Source organism: Manis javanica, chromosome 12, assembly GCF_040802235.1.
Source record: "Manis javanica isolate MJ-LG chromosome 12, MJ_LKY, whole genome shotgun sequence".
NCBI lineage: Eukaryota > Metazoa > Chordata > Mammalia > Pholidota > Manidae > Manis > Manis javanica.
Window position 1 is genome coordinate 32696834 of NC_133167.1, and position 19916 is coordinate 32716749.

Genomic DNA, 19916 nt, shown 5'->3' on the forward strand with positions numbered 1-19916 from the left:
CCCTGGCACAGCTAACAAATCCAGGCAGAAGCAGTGTCATTGTTGATACTGAGGAGTTTTGCAAGTTTCTGTGACATGAGGCAGGCTGTAGCCTGAGACCCCTGCGTTGTGGGGGGGAAATGGAGGTTGTTAATTACATACCTTCAGATGAAATTCCACTGATCCTCTGGAGGTAGACGATAAATGGGCCTCCGGGAAATTGCCTGAAAACAAAAGTTTTGAAGAAATTAGAATCCTCTTTGCGCTCCAAATTCCAAGTCAGCTTCTATTTGCGCGGCCATTGAACGCAAGATTTTCTGGCTGTGCAAGTAAAAACTGGGTCTTAGGTTTTGGGTAACTTGATACTAATTTCCTGCTGATGTCACTCCCGCCCGTGCGCCTTTTCTCCTCCCTTTTCCTGGGGTTAGGATACCCTGATAAATAGCGTCCCCTAAGGGCAAGATTCACTGTTTTCCCACTGTTGAACCAGGAATTTCCCAGTTAAGCCAAGGACTTCTATAAATTAACTTTCCCACTGTTAAACCAGGATTTCCCAGGTTAAGCCAAGGGCTCCTATAAATGAACTAATTTATATAAATATAAATTAACTTAAATTAAGCCATCTTAATCCTTTCTCAAATAAGTGCATGTGCAAATAAACAAAAAATGTTTAAAGGAAGGGGGAGATGGATTCCAAGCCCATTTGGAGGTATTTGCAAGCAAGTCAACTGACAGTAGACAAAACTGATGACATCTCTGGCTTCAGCACATTCAGTCCAGCAGGAAATAGACTTTGAAGACATTATTTCTAAGAATAAAAACAATATTAATAGTTATATTGCAACTACCATGTACTAAACACCATTTATTCATTTAATTATCCCAAGTCTCTAACATAAATACTATTACTATGATCCCTCTTTAATATGTGAAAACAAAGACACAGTAGGTTAAGTAATTTGTCCAAGATGACAAGGTGAGCTACAGAGAAGCCCAAAATTTAAACTATCAAATTTGGCTTCAAGTCACTTATACTAGAATTCAGTTAATTCAAATGTAAAGAGCTCTTAGAAGCAGCACAGAATCTTAGAAAGATATTTCATCGCTGAAAAAGATTAAGGTCTATTATGCTTTATTAACAAAAGTAGTGAAGTACCATTTCCTATCCTAGCTGTCATTCAGAGAACTCTGTAAGAAACACAAGCCCTATTACTCAACCATGAAAAAGAATGAAATGTTGCCTTTTACAACAACATGGATGTAAGAAGGGTGTTATGCTTCATGAAATAAGTCAGAAGACAAATACCATATGATTTCACTTATATGTGGAATCTAAAAAAAAACAAAACAGCAGCAGATTCATAGATACAGTAAATACACTGTTGGTTACCAAAGTGGGTTGGGGTTGAGGGATGGCAAAATAGGTGAAGGGGATTGAGAGGTACAAGCTTCCAGTTATAAAATAAGTTAAGTCCTGTGGATGTAAAGCACAGCATAGGGAATTAAGTCAATATTATTCCTGTAACTTTGTATGGTGACGGATAGTAACAAGACTGCTGGGTCCATTTCATAACACATAAAAAAATGAAAATCACACCTGAAACTAATAGGATATTGTATGTCAATTATAATTTAATTTTTTTAAAGGTCTACAATTTAAAGTATAATATAGATAGAGCAATTTAATCAATTTATTAGGTTTAATAGGCCAGTCAAAAGATACATCTCACTGGTCTTGGGAGCAAGTGTGAAAAACCTGAATGTGGCTTTGAATGAGGAGGAAATGAAAGTGTGTGTGACATCCACAGGACCCATAAACACACCCAGAAAGGCATGAACACCAATATAGGAATCCCGTTTATTATTGGAAGATATGCCACTTGAAAATGTTCTTTACTATTAATGGTAGTAATAATAATGATAATAAATAATTCAGAGAAAAAAAGAAAGACAAGCTTTACTGGTGATGGTTGCACAACAGTGTAAATGTACTTAATGCCACCAAATTGTATACCTGAAAATGTTTAAAATGGTAAATTTTATGCTATGCATATTTTACCACAATTTAAAAAAGAGAGACAAAAACAGACAAGCCTCTTAGAGGCTTTTATTCTATTTCATTTTTGGTGCATTTTAGTTGGCAGTTTGGTGAAACTATCACTTCTCACCTGTTCATAAAGTACCTTGGCTTTTTCAATTTTTGCTCAATGATATTAAATATTTAGCAAGCTCTTCTTATGTGTAAAGCACTTACTTGGGCACAATTAGAGAGGCAAAGTGAATACAACACAGTGTCTGCCTTCCATAAAAACTATGACTAAGACCATTTCTTGACTTTTGATGAACTGTCTAAAGTCAGCACTATTACGTATATTCAATAGATGAGAAAACCAAAGTTCAGAGAGGCAAAGTATCTTGCCATCATCCCAAAGCTAGGAATAGAAGGAATTCAGGACCCAAACCTAGGTTTTTCTGATTCTATATCCCACACTCTTGATCCCGAGGCGACTGCTGCCTGTAACTTTATGTGATGTAATATACCATCTGTAACATTGCGCAGGGTGTGGGGCTTCACCTAAGTGCTGCTGGAGCCCCAGGGAGCAAGGGATGAATCCAGGTGGGGATGCCTTGGAGGAGGAGGTATTTTAACTCCTTTAAGGTTAAGGTAGAGAGAGACAACCAACCTAAAGTTGACTTTTTCCTAATACTCCTAGTATTCAAGGGAACACTTGAACCAAGTTACAGAGGTGAGATTGTGTGCTGTGTTATTTGTTTTTAGCATTTCATACTTCCTCTCATTTACAATACAATCACTGAGAGCATGCTGATAGCAAGTTGATAGTAATGGAAACAATAAACATTTCTTACAGCCTCTTTCCTAATTGGTTGCAGTCAACTGAGTCCACATGAAGGGACAAAACTTTTATAACCTTTTATAGTGGTGGGAGTCCTAGAAATCCTAGATCTTGTCTCGTTAGTCCCGCCTTGGGAGAGGGTGTTGGCAGCAATAGTTGGCTCTGGTCCAAGTTCCACACCCTCAAAGTCTATAAAGGGAGACTTGATAAAAGTAAAGACGCATGAACTAAAGAATAGACACAGTGATGGGGGGTGAAGAAGTACTAGCTGGAGAATAGTTGGTGCCCCGAAATTTCTACTCCATCTCCTGGTCCCAAGGTAGCAGGCTCTTTTGATTAGCCATCCCATTCCCAACATCCAGAACCCCTTCTCTCCCTCATACCTTTACCTACACAGTCCAGACCTTCCCAGAACTAGTTTTATTTCAGGTATAGGGGATCATGGTGCAGTTCTGAAGAGGAAGACTTTCTTGTAAGGATCCCAGCAGAGATCTCCAAATAGTGAAGTCCAATATGGTGAAATAACTGCTTGAGCTAAAGCCAACCCTTGATATCTAATAGTGAGCTGACAGGGGGACTATAGCTAGACAAGTAAAACGAGGCCCGTTTTGTAGCCACTGTACTACAGACTGATATGTTTTAACATTTCTCTTTTCTTATAGAAAAGTGATAATAAAAAAAAGAGGATGAGAACTTCCAATATTTAATGTAGAAAAGTTGGAAAGCAGAGAAACAGAGTAATTTATAGTCCATAACTACCTTAAAATTTTAGTGTATATCTTTCCACTTCTCTCTGTGTATGTTATTTTCCAAAAATGGAATTATGCTGTGCAATTTGCCTTTTTTACTTAACACAAATACACTTTTTTCATATCATTAAATAGTCTTTGAAACATGATGTTTAATGGCTAGATGATATTCCCTTCCATTATTTAACCAATTTCTAGTTATTGGACATTTGATTAGTTTCCGGTTTTTTTACTATTGTGAACAATACTGCATTGAAGATTCTTATAGATTAATCTTTGGACATATTTATAATTATTTTCTTAGGATGAACCTAAATATAGAATGAGCAAGCTAATCTTTAAATTCACTCTTCCCTAGTCTGTGAACCCTGAAGTCCTTCCATCCCATTTCTTAGCTAAGTAGATTTGGAGCAAGAAGCTAGTAATTTTGCAGTGGCAAAAGCTCAGAATTCTACAAGATGGCGATTATTATCTAGGGAACTAGGTGGATGTGGTTATAAGAGTAAAATGGCTTTCATGCTGCTAAATAAAAAATAAAATGATAGAAGCAGAAAGTTATTTCATTTAGAGAATAGTTTTTTGTTTCTAGGACAAAAAAATAGAAAGCTTCTTTGGCCTTTGACTTACTAATTTTTCAAAAATGCAGCATATGAAAGCCATGTCTGTAAACCTACAATGAGGCAAGTGACAAGAAGTCACCAATATTAATGTACGCCAAAAGGAGTTCAGTTACAGTGGCAATACTCCCAAATCGATCTGTATGTTCAGTCAGTGCAATCGCTACCGAAATCCTACTATCCTTTTTACAGAAACTGATACTAAGTCATGGAAATGTAAAGGACTCAGGATAGCCAAAATAATCTTGAAAAGAAAAACAAAGCCAGAATACTCATACTTCCTATTTTCAAAACTGATACAAAGCTATAATAATCAAGACAGTGTGGATCTGGCATAAAGATGAATGGACTAGAAATAAACCCTTACATTTATGGTCAGTTGATTTTCCACAAAGGTGACAAGACAATTTGATGGGGAAAAAACATCTTTTCAACCAATGGTGGTGGATAACCACATGCAAAAAGAATGAAGTTGCCCCCAGTCCCCACACCATATACAAAAAATAACTCAAAATGGATCAGAGACCTGAAAGTAAGAGCTAAAATCATAAAACTCTCACAAGAAAACATAGATGGAACTCTCTATGACCTTGTATTAGGCAATTGTTTCTTATATATGACACCAAAAGCATAAGTGACCAAATTAAAAAATAGATCAGTTGGACTCTATCAAGATATATAAAATTTGTGCTGGAAAAGACACTATCCAGAAAGTGAAAAGGCAGGCCTGGAATGGGAGACAATATTTGCAAATCTTATATCTGATAAAAGACTAGTATACAAAATATATAAAGAATACTTTCAACTGAACAATAAGACAATCAGTTAAGAAATAAGAAAGGTTGTTTCTACAAAGAAGATACACAAATGGCCAATAGCACAAGAAAAGATGCACATAGTCATTAGAGAAGTAGAAAACCATAATGAGATACCACTTCAGGCCTAGTAGGATGGTTATAATAAAAAAGATGAACAATAAGTGTTGGCAAGAATGTGGAGAAATCAGAATTCTCATACACTGCTGGTGGGAATGTAAAGTGGTACAACCCCTTTGGAAATCCTTAAAATGTTAAACTATATGTTACTGTAAAACATCATAATTCCACTCCTACCTGTATACTGAAAATAATTGAAAACATATCCACACAAAAACTTGTACATGAACACTCACAGCAGCATCATTCATAATGGCCGAAAAAGCAGAAATAATCCAAATTTCTATCAATTGAATAGATAAACAAAATGTGGTATATCCATACAATGGAATATTTTTTAGCCATAAAATAATAAAGTACTGTTGTAGTCTACAACATGGATGAACCTTGAAAACATAAAGCTAAGTAAAAGAAGTCAGATACAAAAGGTCTCAGATTGTATGATTTGTTTATATGAAATATACAGAATAGGCAAATACATAGAGACAGAAAATGGATTAGCAGTTGCCAGAGGCTGGAAGGAGAGAAGGATGGAGAGAATAATGGGTAAAAGGTATGGAGTTTCTTTTTAGGTAGGTGAAAATGTTCTGAAATTAGATTGTGGTGATGATTGCACAACTGTGAATACACTAAAAACCACTGAACTGTACACTTTAAAAAGATGAGTGTTATGATGCATGAATTATAAAGATAGCAGGGAAGTATGGAGTAAATGGGAAAGACAAAAGTGGAGAGGGTACAGATTAGCCAAAAATTTATTTAAGACAGTGGCTTGAAAGAGGGATTTTATTTCACTGGGGCTCACAGCTTGTTTTTAGACTGAGGAATCAAAGACAAAGGGAGAGATGAAAGATGTAAGACACTTGCAATAATGCTCAGTCTTGGAAGAAGACTAACTTACACCAGAAAAGGGACTAAGAAAGTAATGGGGGTGGAGGGCAGAGAAAAAGATGGTGGAGTAGGAAGGCAAGGCAGAAACCTCCTCCCCAACACACATAAAGGATGAACTGACAGCAAATACAAGTAAACCTGAAAATGACCTGAAGACTGCAGAACAGACCACCTACACCTGGGGAAGAAGAGAGGACCACACAGAAAAGGGCAAAGAGACAGATCAACACTTTCCCAGCCCTTCCCCCATCCCAGCCCACAGGTAGGAGGAAGAGGAACAGAGTGGGGAGGGGAACAATGTAGAGAAATTAGAATTCTCATACACTGCTGCTGGGAATGTAAAGTGGCGCAACCCCTTTGGAAATCCTCAGAATGTTAAACTATATGTTACTGTAAAACATCGTAATTTCACTCCTACCTATATACTGAAGAGAACTGAAAACATACTTCAAGAGACATACAAAGAAGCCCAGGAATTCTGCACACCTGGCCCTGGAGACCTGCTCTGGGAGTGTGAGTCCACATTGCATTAGGTCCTGGTGATTAGCAGGACTGGACACCAGGGACAGGTGTACACTCTGGGAGGCTAAGACTTCAGCTGCTTCTGGAGGATGGCACGCTCCACCAGTCCTGAGACCCAAAGCAGAGGTGGCAGTTTGAAAGACTTGCCAGCAGTAGGAGGGGTACCAGTGGAGCAAGGGTTGGATGGAGCTCTCTCTGCAGGAGAAAGGGCAGGTGAAAGATACTTTCTACAGCCCTCCCTTGGCCCAACAGGTTGGTAACACTTGGGAGCCCCAGAAGCTCCATTTCCATCACTGGTGCCTCAGTCCCAAGGCACCTCCCTGTGCACACTGCTTGTAAGCAAACCTACTCTGCCCATTAGCAGCATCAGACTTTGCTGCCTGGCAGACAATGGGAGACTCTCCCAGCTGTCTCAACCCAAATGGAGAGGTGCTTGCAGAAACCAGCTCCAAGAGCTCCTTCCTCTCCCTCCCACCCTGCACTGGGCCTCAAGCCCAGTGTTGTGCATCCCGCCGTGCCCCAGAGCCTCAGAACAGACTGCCCAACCCATTAATCCTGAAGCTCTGCCATTACTGCAGGACAGGATGAGGGCAGTCTGGCCCACAGTGATGCCAGCACAGGCCTCTGCTCTGATCACAAAGGCAGCTGAGGCAATCTGCCGGTGCTGTAGACTCAAACCACTACCAGCAGACAGAAAGAAATGTGGTCCTGCCCATGACCACCAAGAGCAACTGGGGGACCTGAAAAGTAGAACCAGGCACTGGAGAGTAAAGAATCTTGAGCTTCTGGGCACTGCAGGACACCTTCATAAAGCCATTACTCTCTGGGCCAGGAAGCATAACAGATCTATCTAATACAATGAAAGAAACACAGAAAACCTGACAAAATGAGGAGTCAGAGGAGTATGTTCCAAACAAAATTACAGGACAGGATAAGACACCAGAAATGGGGCTAAATGAAATGGAGATCACCAGTTTTCCTCATAAAGATTTCAAAGTAAAAGTCAAAAATATGCTCACTGATTTGCAGAAAAGTATTGAATATCTCAGGGAGGACTTCAACAGAGATAGAAGAGCAAAAAAAAAATCACTCATAGCTCAGAATACAGTAACTGAAATGAAACATACAATGGAGGGAATTAATAGATTGCTACAAGTAGAGGAGACAGTCAATGAGATGGAAATTAGAGACAGGAACACAATGAAGCTGAGAACAGAGAAAAAAAAGATCAAAGGATCTCTAGAAGTGAAAGAATGATAAGAGAGCTGTGTGATCAATCCAAATGAAACAATATTTGAATAATAGGGGTAACAAAGAGAAGAGAGAGACAAAGGGATAGAAAGTCTCTTTGAGGAAATAATTGTTGAAAATCTTCCCAATCTGGTCATGGAAGTACAGAGAGCCCCTAACAAGAGAAACCACAGGAAGACAACACCAAGACATACAATAATTAAAATAGCAAAGATTAAGGATAATGTGAGAGTACTGAAAGCAGCCAGAGAGAAAAAATATTAGTTATATGGGAAACCCCAAAGGCTATCAACAGACTTCTCAGAAGAAATTTTACAGGACAGCAGGGAGTGGCATGAAATAGTTAATGCATGCAACAGAAAGACCTTCAAGCAAGAATCCTCTACCCAGCAATATTATCATTTAAATTTGAAGCAAGGATTAAACATTTTCCAGATAAACAAAGGCTCAAAGAATTTGTAACAACTAAAGCAGCATTACAGGATACGTTAAAAGGACTGCTGTAGATGGTTACATTCCCAAGACTAATAGCTTTCACCAGAAATAATAAACCCACAGTAAAGGTAGTAGACCAATTACTTACCAAGCAAGTATGAAATTAAAACAAGACAAAAGTAGTAAAATGAACTATACACAAAGTCAATCAAGGGATACACAAAAAGTGCAGATTATGATATCTAATACATAAAGTGTGTAGGAGGAGGAAGGAGAAAAAAAGTACTTTTAGATTGTTTGAAATAGAGCAATCATCAACTTAATATAGACTGTTATATATTCAGGAAGCTATCCTTTAACCTTATGGTAACCACAAACCTAAAGCCTATAATAGAAACACAAAAAATTGAAAAAGAGATAACCAGTCACAACACTAAAGACAACCATTAAATAACAAGAGAAAAAGTATGAGAAGAAGAAGAAAGGAAAAGAGAGGAGCTATAAAAACAACCAGAAAACAATAAAATGGCAATAAGTACATACCTATCAATAAAATTACCTTAAATGTAAAGGGACTGAATGCACCAAGCAAAATACATAGAGTGGCAAAACGGACAAAGAAACAAGACCCATCTATATGCTACCTATGGAGACTCATTTCAGACCCAAAGACATACACAGAAAAAAGCAGGACTAGCAGTACTTGTATCAGACAAAATAGATTGTAAAACAAAGTAACAAGAGACAAAGAAAGGACATTACATAATGATAAAAGGGTCAGTCCAACAAGAGGATATAACCATTATAAATATCTATGCACTCAACACAAGAGCCCTTAAATATTTAAAACAAATACTAACAGAATTAGAGGGGGAAACAGATTACAACACATTCATTTTTGGAGACCTTAACAAACTACTGCCATCAATAAACCAACCAGACAGAAAAGAAATACAGAAACAGAGGCACTGAATAATACATTTGACCAGATGGACTTACTAGATATCTACAGAACACTCCAACCAAAAGCAGCAGGATACACATTTTTCTCAAGTGTACATGGAACATTCTTCAGAATAGATCACACCCTAGGCCACAAAGGGAGCCTCAATGTATCCAAAAAATTTGAAATTGTATCAAGCAGCTTCTCAGACCACAATGGTCTAGAGATACTAGAAATAAATTACACAAAGAAAATAAAAGAACCCACAACCACATGGAAGCTTAAAAACTTGCTTCTAAATAATCAATGGATCAATGAACAAATTAAAACAGACATCAAGTAATACATGGAGACAAATGAAAACAAAAACTCAACAGCCCAAAATCTGTGGGAGGTTTTGAAGGAGGGAAGTACACAGCAATACAGGCTTACCTCAAAAAACAAGAATGATCCCAAATAAATAGTCTAAACTCACAATTTTAGAAACTAGAAAAAGAAGAACAAATGAATAACAAAATTAGCAGGAGGGCATACTAAAGATCAGAACAGAAAAAACTAAAAGAGAAGAATAAAAAATAGAAAAAAATCAGTGAAACCAGGAGCTGGTTCTTTGAGAAAATAAACAAAATATGTAAGCCCCTAACCAGACTTATCAAGAAAAAAAAGAGAGAGTACACATGTAAACAAAATCAGAAACAAAGAAGGAATAGTCACAATGGATACCACAGAAATACAAAGAATTATTAGAGAATACTATACAAAATTATATGCCAATTAATTGGACTGTCTAAAAGAAATGGATGACTTCCTAGAAAAATACAACCTTCTAAGATTAACCCAGGAAGAAACAAAAAATCTAAACAAATCAATTACCAGCAATAAAATTGAATCAGTTATCAAAAATTGAACTGGCAACCAAAAAACTCCCAAAAAGCAAAACCTCAGAACCAGAAAGCTTCACAGCTGAATTCTATCAAACATTTAAGGAAGAGCTAATACCCATCTTCCTTAAAGTATTCCAAAAAGTAGAAGAGAAGGGAATACTTCCAAACTAATTCTATGAGTCCAGCATTACTCTAATACCAAAACTAGACAGAGACACCATAAACAAGATAATTATAGACCAGTATCCCTGGTGAACATAGATGCAAAAATCCTCAACAAAGTATTAGCAAACATAATTCAAAGAAACATCAAAAGGATCATCCATCATGCCTAAGTGGGATTTACTCCAGGGTTTCAAGGATGCTATAATATTTGTAAATCAATCAATATCATACACCACATAACAGAAAGGATAAAAATGACATGATCATCTCATTGATCATCTCAGCATTATAGATGCTGAAAAAGCATTTGACCAAATTCAACATCCATTCATGATAAAAGCTTTTTAAAAAATGGGCATAGAGGGAGCCAGGATGGCGGCGTGAGTAGAGCAGTGGAAATCTCCTCCCAAAAACACATAGAGCTATGAAAATATAACAAAGAAAAATCTTCCTAAAATAGAGACCACAGGACACAGGACAACATCCAGACCACATCCACACCTGCAAGGAACCAGCGCCTTGCGAAGGGGGTAAGATACAAGCCCCGGCCCGGCGGGACCCGAGCGCCCCTCCCCCCGGCTCCCGGCCGGTGGAGAGAAACCAGAGCGGTTTTTTTTTTTTTTTTGGCGAGCGCTTTTTGGAAGCCTTAGAGAGACGGGCCCCCGTTGCTGGGGAGGCAGGGTGGCGGGACCGGTGAGCAGGTGCCTGGGAACGGCGCCGGAGGACAAAGAATATCCCGCGTTTCTCCCTGCGGGACCGGTGGGCGGGTGCCTGAGAGTGGTGCCTGGAGGAGGTCACGCGTTTTTCCCCTTTTTTTTTTTTTTTTCTCTTTTTGGCGAGCGCTTTTTGGAAGCCTTGAAGGGACGGGGACCCCAGTGCTAGGGAGGCAGGGTGGCGGGACTGGTGAGCGGGTGCCTGGGACCGGCGCCTGAGGACAAAGAATATCCCACGTTTTTCCCTGCGGGACCGGTGGGCGGGTGCCTGAGACCGGCACTTGAGGACAGAGGAAATCGCGCGTTTTTCCCCTTTTTTTTCCTCTTTTCTGCGAGTGCTTCTTGGAAGCCTAAAAGGGACAGGGACCCCGGTGCTAAGGAGGCAGGGCGGCGGGACTGGTGAGCGGGTGCCTGGGACCGGCACCTGAGGACAAAGAATATCCCGCGTTTTTCCCTGTGGGACCGGTGGGTGGGTGCCTGAGACTGGCACCTGAGGACGGAAGAAATCGCGCGTTTTTCCCCTTTTTTTCTCTCTTTTTGGCGAGTGCTTTTTGGAAGCCTTGAAGGGACAGGGACCCCGGTGCTAGGGAGGCAGGGAGGCGGGACTGGTAAGCGGGTGCCTGGGACCAGTGCCTGAGGACAAAGAATATTGAGCGTTCCTTCCCTGCGGGACCGGTGGGTGGGTGCTTTTTGGAAGCCTTGAAAGGACAGGGACCCTGGTGCTAGGGAGACAGGGCAGCAGGACCAGTGAGCGGGTGCCTGGGACCGGCACCTGAGGACAAAAAAAAAAAAAAAAAAATCGCTTGTTTTTTCCTTTTTTTTTTTTTTTTTTTTTCTTTCTTTCTGTTCCCTCTCTCATTGTTGCTGTTGTTGTTTTGGTTTGGAGAGTGCTTTTTGGAAGTCTTAAAGGGGCAGGAGAGGTCACTTAGAACAGAGGCAGGGGATCTGGGGATCTCTGGGCACTCTAACCCTCTGGGCAGCAGGGAGCACAGAGGCCCCTTACGGAGATAAATTGCCTCCTGGCCGCTCGCCCTCCAACGGGGCTCCACCATTTTGGAGGAACAGCCCCAGCCAGGCCAAGCCCACAGCAACAGCGGAGATAAACCCCAAAGCAACTGGGCAGGAAGCAGAAGCCCTGTCTGCGCACAGCTGCCCAGCACAAGCAACTAGAGGTCGCTATTCTCCCAGGAAAAGGCTACAAACCAACAAGAAGGGAAGCTCTTCCAGCGGTCACTTGTACCAGCTCTGCAAACTATCTCGATCACCATGAAAAGGCAAAACTACAGGCAGACAAAGATCACAGAGACAACACCTGAGAAGGAGACAGACCTAACTAGTCCTCCTGAAAAAGAATTCAAAATAAAAATCATGAACATGCTGACAGAGATGCAGAGAAAAATGCAAGAGCAATGGGATGAGATGCAGAGAAAAATGCAAGAGCAGTGGGATGAGATGCAGAGAAAAATGCAAGAGCAGTGGGATGAAGTCCGGAAGGAGATCACAGATGTCAGGAAAGAGATCACAGAAGTGAAACAATCCCTGGAAGGATTTATAAGCAGAATGGATAAGATGCAAGAGGCCATTGAAGGAATAGAAGCCAGAGAACAGGAACGTATAGAAGCTGACAGAGAGAGAGATAAAAGGATCTCCAGGAATGAAACAACACTAAGAGAAATATGTGACCAATACAAAAGGAAAAACATTCGTATTATAGGGATACCAGAAGAGGAAGAAAGAGGAAAAGGGATAGAAAGTGTCTTTGAAGAAATAATTGCTGAAAACTTCCCCAAACTGGGGGAGGAAATCATCGAACAGACCATGGAATTACACAGAACCCCCAACAGAAAGGATCCAAGGAGGACAACACCAAGACACATAATAATTAAAATGGCAAGGATCAAGGACAAGGAAAGAGTTTTAAAGGCAGCTAGAGAGAAAAAGGTCACCTATAAAGGAAAATCAATCAGGCTAACATCAGACTTCTCAACAGAAACCCTACAGGCCAGAAGAGAATGGCATGATATACTTAATGCAATGAAACAGAAGGGCCTTGAACCAAGGATACTGTATCCAGCACGACTATCATTTAAATATGATGGTGGGATCAAACAATTCCCAGACAAGCAAAAGCTGAGGGAATTTGCTTCCCACAAACCACCTCTACAGGGCATCCTACAGGGACTGCTCTAGATGGGAGCACCCCTAAAAAGAGCACAGAACAAAACACACAACATATGAAGAATGGAGGAGGAGGAATAAGAAGGGAGAGAAGAAAAGAATCTCCAGACAGTGTATATAACAGCTCAATAAGCGAGCTAAGTTAGGCAGTAAGATACTAAAGAAGCTAACCTTGAACCTTTGGTAACCACGAATCTAAAGCCTGAAATGGCAATAAGTACATATCTCTCAATAGTCACCCTAAATGTAAATGGACTTAACGCACCAATCAAAAGACATAGAGTAATAGAATGGATAAAAAGCAAGACCCATCTATATGCTGCTTACAAGAAACTCACCTTAAACCCAAAGATAAGCATAGACTAAAAGTCAAGGGATGGAAAAACATAGTTCAGGCAAACAACAGTGAGAAGAAAGCAGGGGTTGCAGTACTAATATCAGACAAAATAGACTTCAAAACAAAGAAAGTAACAAGAGATAAAGAAGGCCACTACATAATGATAAAGGGCTCAGTCCAACAAGAGGATATAACCATTCTAAATATATATGCACCCAATGCAGGAGTACCAGCATATGTGAAGCAAATACTAACAGAACTAAAGAGGGAAATAGACTGCAATGCATTCATTGTAGGAGACTTCAACACACCACTCACCCCAAAGGATAGATCCACCGGGCAGAAAATAAGTAAAGACACACAGGCACTGAACAACACACTAGAACAGATGGACCTAATAGACATATATAGAACTCTACATCCAAAAGCAACAGGATATACATTCTTCTCAAGTGCACATGGAACATTCTCCAGAATAGACCACATACTAGCTCACAAAAAGAGCCTCAGTAAACTCCAAAATATTGAAATTCTACCAACCAATTTTTCAGACCACAAAGGTATGAAAGTAGAAATAAATTCTACAAAGAAAACAAAAAGGCTCACAAACACATGGAGGCTTAACAACATGCTACTAAATAATCAATGGATCAATGAACAAATCAAAATAGAGATCAAGGAATATATAGAAACAAATGACAACAACAACACTAAGCCCCAACTTCTGTGGGATGCAGCGAAAGCAGTCTTAAGAGGAAAGTATATAGCAATCCAGGCACACTTGAAGAAGAAAGAACAATCCCAAATGAATAGTCTAACATCACAATTATTAAAACTGGAAAAAGAAGAACAAATGAGGCCTAAAGTCAGCAGAAGGAGGGACATAATAAAGATCAGAGAAGAAATAAACAAAATTGAGAAGAATAAAACAATAGCAAAAATCAACGAAACCAAGAGCTGGTTCTTTGAGAAAATAAACAAAATAGATAAGCCTCTAGCCCAACTTATTAAGAGAAAAAGAGAGTCAACACAAATCAACATAATCAGAAATGAGAATGGAAAAATCACGACAGACTCCACAGAAATACAAAGAATTATTAAAGACTACTATGAAAACCTATATGCCAACAAGCTGGAAAACCTAGAAGAAATGGACAACTTCCTAGAAAAATACAACCTCCCAAGACTGACCAAGGAAGAAACACAAAAGTTAAACAAACCAATTACAAGCAAAGAAATTGAAACAGTAATCAAAAAACTACCCAAGAACAAAACCCCGGGGCCGGACGGATTTACCTCGGAATTTTATCAGACACACAGAGAAGACATAATACCCATTCTCCTTAAAGTGTTCCACAAAATAGAAGAAGAGGGAATACTCCCAAACTCATTCTATGAAGCCAACATCACCCTAATACCAAAACCAGGAAAAGACCCCACCAAAAAAGAAAATTACAGACCAATATCCCTGATGAATGTAGATGCAAAAATACTCAATAAAATATTAGCAAACAGAATTCAACAGTATATCAAAAGGATCATACACCATGACCAAGTGGGGTTCATCCCAGGGATGCAAGGATGGTACAACATTCGAAAATCCATCAACATCATCCACCACATCAACAAAAAGAAAGACAAAAACCACATGATCATCTCCATAGATGCTGAAAAAGCATTTGACAAAATTCAACATCCATTCATGATAAAAACTCTCAGCAAAATGGGAATAGAGGGCAAGTACCTCAACATAATAAAGGCCATATATGATAAACCCACAGCCAGCATTATACTGAACAGCGAGAAGCTGAAAGCATTTCCACTGAGATCGGGAACCAGACAGGGATGCCCACTCTCCCCACTGTTATTTAACATAGTACTGGAGGTCCTAGCCACGGCAATCAGACAAAACAAAGAAATACAAGGAATCCAGATTGGTAAAGAAGAAGTTAAACTGTCACTATTTGCAGATGATATGATACTGTACATAAAAAACCCTAAAGACTCCACTCCAAAACTACTAGAACTGATATCGGAATACAGCAAAGTTGCAGGATACAAAATTAACACACAGAAATCTGTAGCTTTCCTATACACTAACAACGAATCAATAGAAAGAGAAATCAGGAAAACAATTCCATTCACCATTGCATCAAAAAGAATAAAATACCTAGGAATAAACCTAACCAAAGAAGTGAAAGACTTATACTCTGAAAACTACAAGTCACTCTTAAGAGAAATTAAAGGGGACACTAATAAATGGAAACTCATCCCATGCTCATGGCTAGGAAGAATTAATATCGTCAAAATGGCCATCCTGCCCAAAGCAATATACAGATTTGATGCAATCCCTCTTGAATTACCAGCAACATTCTTCAATGAATTGGAACAAATAATTCAAAAATTCATATGGAAACACCAAAGACCCCGAATAGCCAAAGCAATCCTGAAAAAGAAGAATAAAGTAGGGGGGATCTCACTCCCCAACTTCAAGCTCTACTACAAAGCCATAGTAATCAAGACAATTTGGTACTGGCACAAGAACAGAGCCACAGACCAGTGGAACAGATTAGAGACTCCAGAAATTAACCCAAACATATATGGTCAATTAATATTTGATAAAGGAGCCATGGACATACAATGGCAAAATGACAGTCTCTTCAACAGATGGTGCTGGCAAAACTGGACAGCTACATGTAGGAGAATGAAACTGGACCATTGTCTAACCCCATATACAAAGGTAAACTCAAAATGGATCAAAGACCTGAATGTAAGGCATGAAACCATTAAACTCTTGGAAAAAAACATAGGCAAAAACCTCTTAGACATAAACATGAGTGATCTCTTCTTGAACATATCTCCCCGGGCAAGGAAAACAACAGCAAAAATGAGCAAGTGGGACTACATTAAGCTGAAAAGCTTCTGTACAGCGAAAGACACCATCAGTAGAACAAAAAGGAACCCTACAGTATGGGAGAATATATTTGAAAATGACAGATCCGATAAAGGCTTGACGTCCAGAATATATAAAGAGCTCACACGCCTCAACAAACAAAAAACAAATAACCCAATTAAAAAATGGGCAGAGGAACTGAACAGACAGTTCTCCAAAAAAGAAATACAGATGGCCAAGAGACACATGAAAAGATGCTCCACATCGCTAATTATCAGAGAAATGCAAATTAAAACTACAATGAGGTATCACCTCACACCAGTAAGGATAGCTGCCATCCAAAAGACAAACAACAACAAATGTTGGCGAGGCTGTGGAGAAAGGGGAACCCTCCTACACTGCTGGTGGGAATGTAAATTAGTTCAACCATTGTGGAAAGCAGTATGGAGGTGCATCAAAATGCTCAAAACAGACCTACCATTTGACCCAGGAATTCCACTCCTAGGAATTTACCCTAAGAATGCAGCAATCAAGTTTGAGAAAGACAGATGCACTCCTATGTTTATCGCAGCACTATTTACAATAGCCAAGAATTGGAAGCAACCTAAATGTCCATCGGTAGATGAATGGATAAAGAAGATGTGGTATATATACACAATGGAATACTACTCAGCCATAAGAAGTGGAAAAATCCAACCATTTGCAGCAACATGGATGGAGCTGGAGAGTATTATGCTCAGTGAAATAAGCCAAGCGGAGAAAGAGAAATACCAAATGATGTCACTCATCTGAGGAGTATAGGAACAAAGGAAAAACTGAAGGAACAAAACAGCAGTGGAATTACAGAACCCAAAAATGGACTAACAGGTACCAAAGGGAAAGGAACTGGGGAGGATGGGTGGGCAGGGAGGGATAAGTGGGGGGAAGAAGAAGGGGGGTATTAAGATTAGCATGCATGGGGGGGAGGGAGCAAGGGGAGGGTGGGCTGCACAACACAGAGAGGACAAGTAGTGACTGTACAACATTTTGCTAAGCTGATGGACAGTAACCGTAATGTGGTTGTTAGGGGGGACCTGATATAGGGGAGAGCATAGTAAACATAGTATTCTTCATGTAAGTGTAGATTAAAAATTAAAAAAAAAAAAAAAAAGAAAGAAAGAAAGAAAGAAAGGGGGATTACTCCTTAACAGGATAAAACTATTGGTAAATCAAAGATCAACGCATGCTTTAAATATCCTTAATGTTGATTACTTAAAGGGTGTCAGATGATCAGCTATGGAGGTACTCTTTTCTGATAATATTCCTTTCTCTTAATTAAAAAAAAAAAAAAAAAAAGCAGTTACTGTGTGCTGACCTCCAATGAGTTCTGCACAGTGGTATAGAGGGCATGTCAAAGTGTGGGCAAAGGGTCTGTTTGTTTCTATGCAGAAGATCAAGGGCTAGCTTGGATACCCAGAAAATGAACTAAGATACGATATGAGGAGGAGCTTCCGGCATCAGCACTCTCTGGAGGACTTGTGCCGGGGGATGATCATCAAAAAGCCTCCACACGGATCCGGACGATGCTGCGGTTGTGGCTGCATCCAGCCCACCGTCTCCTGGACTTGCCATAAGAATGAGGAGGGAGATGTCTAGGCTGGCATGTGCATACAGTGAGACAACGAATTTGACCGGATCTGTACTGTTGGAACTCAACCAGGAGTTGGGAGGGGTGCAAGTTGTAGCACTCCAAAATCTCATGACTATAGACTATCTATGGTTAAAAGAACATATGGGATGTGAACAGATCCCAGAAATGGGCTGCTTTAATTTGTCTGATAGTTCAAGTACAGTTGGACAATATCCATCATATCATAGATAAATTTTCACAAATGCCTAGGGTGCCTAAATGGTTTTCTTGGCTTCACTGGAGATGGATGGTAATTATAGATTTGCTTTGTTTATGTCACCGTATTCCTATTATGTTAATATGTGTGTGCAAATTAGTTAGTAGTTTAAAACCTATACATACTTAAGGTACTATACAAGATATGTCAAAGAAATAATCAATCCTCCCAAGTTTCCCTCATATGCTACATCTATAGCTTTTCTTCTTCCTTCCTAATTACAACCCTTAAATAGAATTCGTGCCTCATATTGAATTTACCGAGTATCATAATTCCTCCAGGTGGTAAAGATACCTCGAGACAAGTGCTGGGCATAGAAGCCACAGGGCATAAATCTGCAAAGAAGTAAAAAGCTAACCTTTGCAAACAATATGACTTCTCTCTCACTTACCAACTTTACATTTCCCTGTATGGCCCCGGAAGATGACTGGTTAGCCAGAGACGGGTAAGATTCCTCAAGGGAGGAACAACCTAAGACAGGCACAGTTGCAGGGGGGCCATCAGGTGAGAATTTGGGGATCAACAGAGGTGAGGCTCAGAACCTCACCCCCCCTGCTTTGAGAGAAATCTTCTGCATCCGTGGATGTCTTGCTGCCCTTGTCTAGCCTGGATTAATACTTAGTCCATAGGCACACACCTGATCATCTGATCATCTACATTTGCCCTCTTACAGCACTAAACTATGTTTTCTACCTTTATCTTGCATCTACCTACCACTTCAGCATTTTATTAAAAATAAAAATAATAATAATAATGATAGGAGAAATGTGGGATCAACATATAAATCAAGTACAAAAATCAAACGAATATTCATATTTGACCTGATTGTTTATAGGTCATATTGCATGATCAAAACCGAAAGTTTCTGTGATGACTGCCCTTGTACTGTTCACCATGTAAGAATTTATTCACTATGTAAGAATTCGTTCACCATGTAAGAACTTGTTCGTTATGCTTCAGAAGATTGGAGACTGACGAGAATTAGGCTTGAGATGGATTAATGATTGTACATTGAGCGTTGACCCCCCTATACTGAATTTTATTGTTGTTAACAACCATTTGATCAATAAATATGAGAGATGCCCTCTCAAAAAAAAAAAAAAAATGGGCATAGAGGGTATGTACCTCAAAATAATAAAGGCCATATGCCAAGCCTAGGGCTAGCAGCATACTTAATAGTGAAAAGCTGAAAGATTTTCCCTCTAAGATCAGGAGAAAGACAAGGATGTCCACTCACACCACTTTTATTCACCATAGTACTGGAGGTCCTAGCCATGGCAATCACACCACACAGGAGATAAAAGGCAACCAAAATGGTAAGGAAGAAGTTAAGCTGTCACTATTTGCAGATGACATGATATTATACATAGAAAACTAAAAAGACTCCAACAAAAAACTATTAGAACTAATAACTGGATTCAGCAAAGTTGCAGGATACAAAATCAATACACAGAAATCTTTGCATTCCTGTATAGCAGAAAGAGAAATCATGAAAGCAATTGCATCAAAAAGAATAAAATACCTAGGAATAAACTTAACCAAGGAGATGAAAGACCTATACCCTGAAAACTATAAGACACTCATGACAAAAATTAAAGACACTAATAAATGGAAATCTATCCCATGCTCATGGATAGGATGAATTAAAATTGTCAAAATGTTTATCCTGCCCAAAGAAATTTA

General features: G+C 39.4%; 2 protein-coding genes across 4 annotated transcripts in view; both read right to left on the minus strand.

The window, feature by feature from the left end:
* The window catches only part of CASP8 (caspase 8), an 87026-nt gene extending 86440 nt beyond the window's left edge, over positions 1-586 (minus strand). For all 3 annotated transcript variants that reach the window (XR_005058747.2, XM_037009170.2, XM_017672500.3), the window contains exon 1: positions 142-586. The gene's annotated coding sequence lies outside the window, so the exon portion shown is untranslated. The remainder of the gene's footprint in view (positions 1-141) is intronic.
* Positions 587-735: 149 nt separating this feature from the next.
* Positions 736-19916, minus strand: part of CFLAR (CASP8 and FADD like apoptosis regulator) — a 70203-nt gene continuing 51022 nt past the window's right edge. The window contains exon 14 of the mRNA XM_073218352.1: positions 736-787. Within this exon, the coding sequence (XP_073074453.1) occupies positions 751-787 (37 nt within the window). The 3' untranslated portion in view covers positions 736-750. The remainder of the gene's footprint in view (positions 788-19916) is intronic.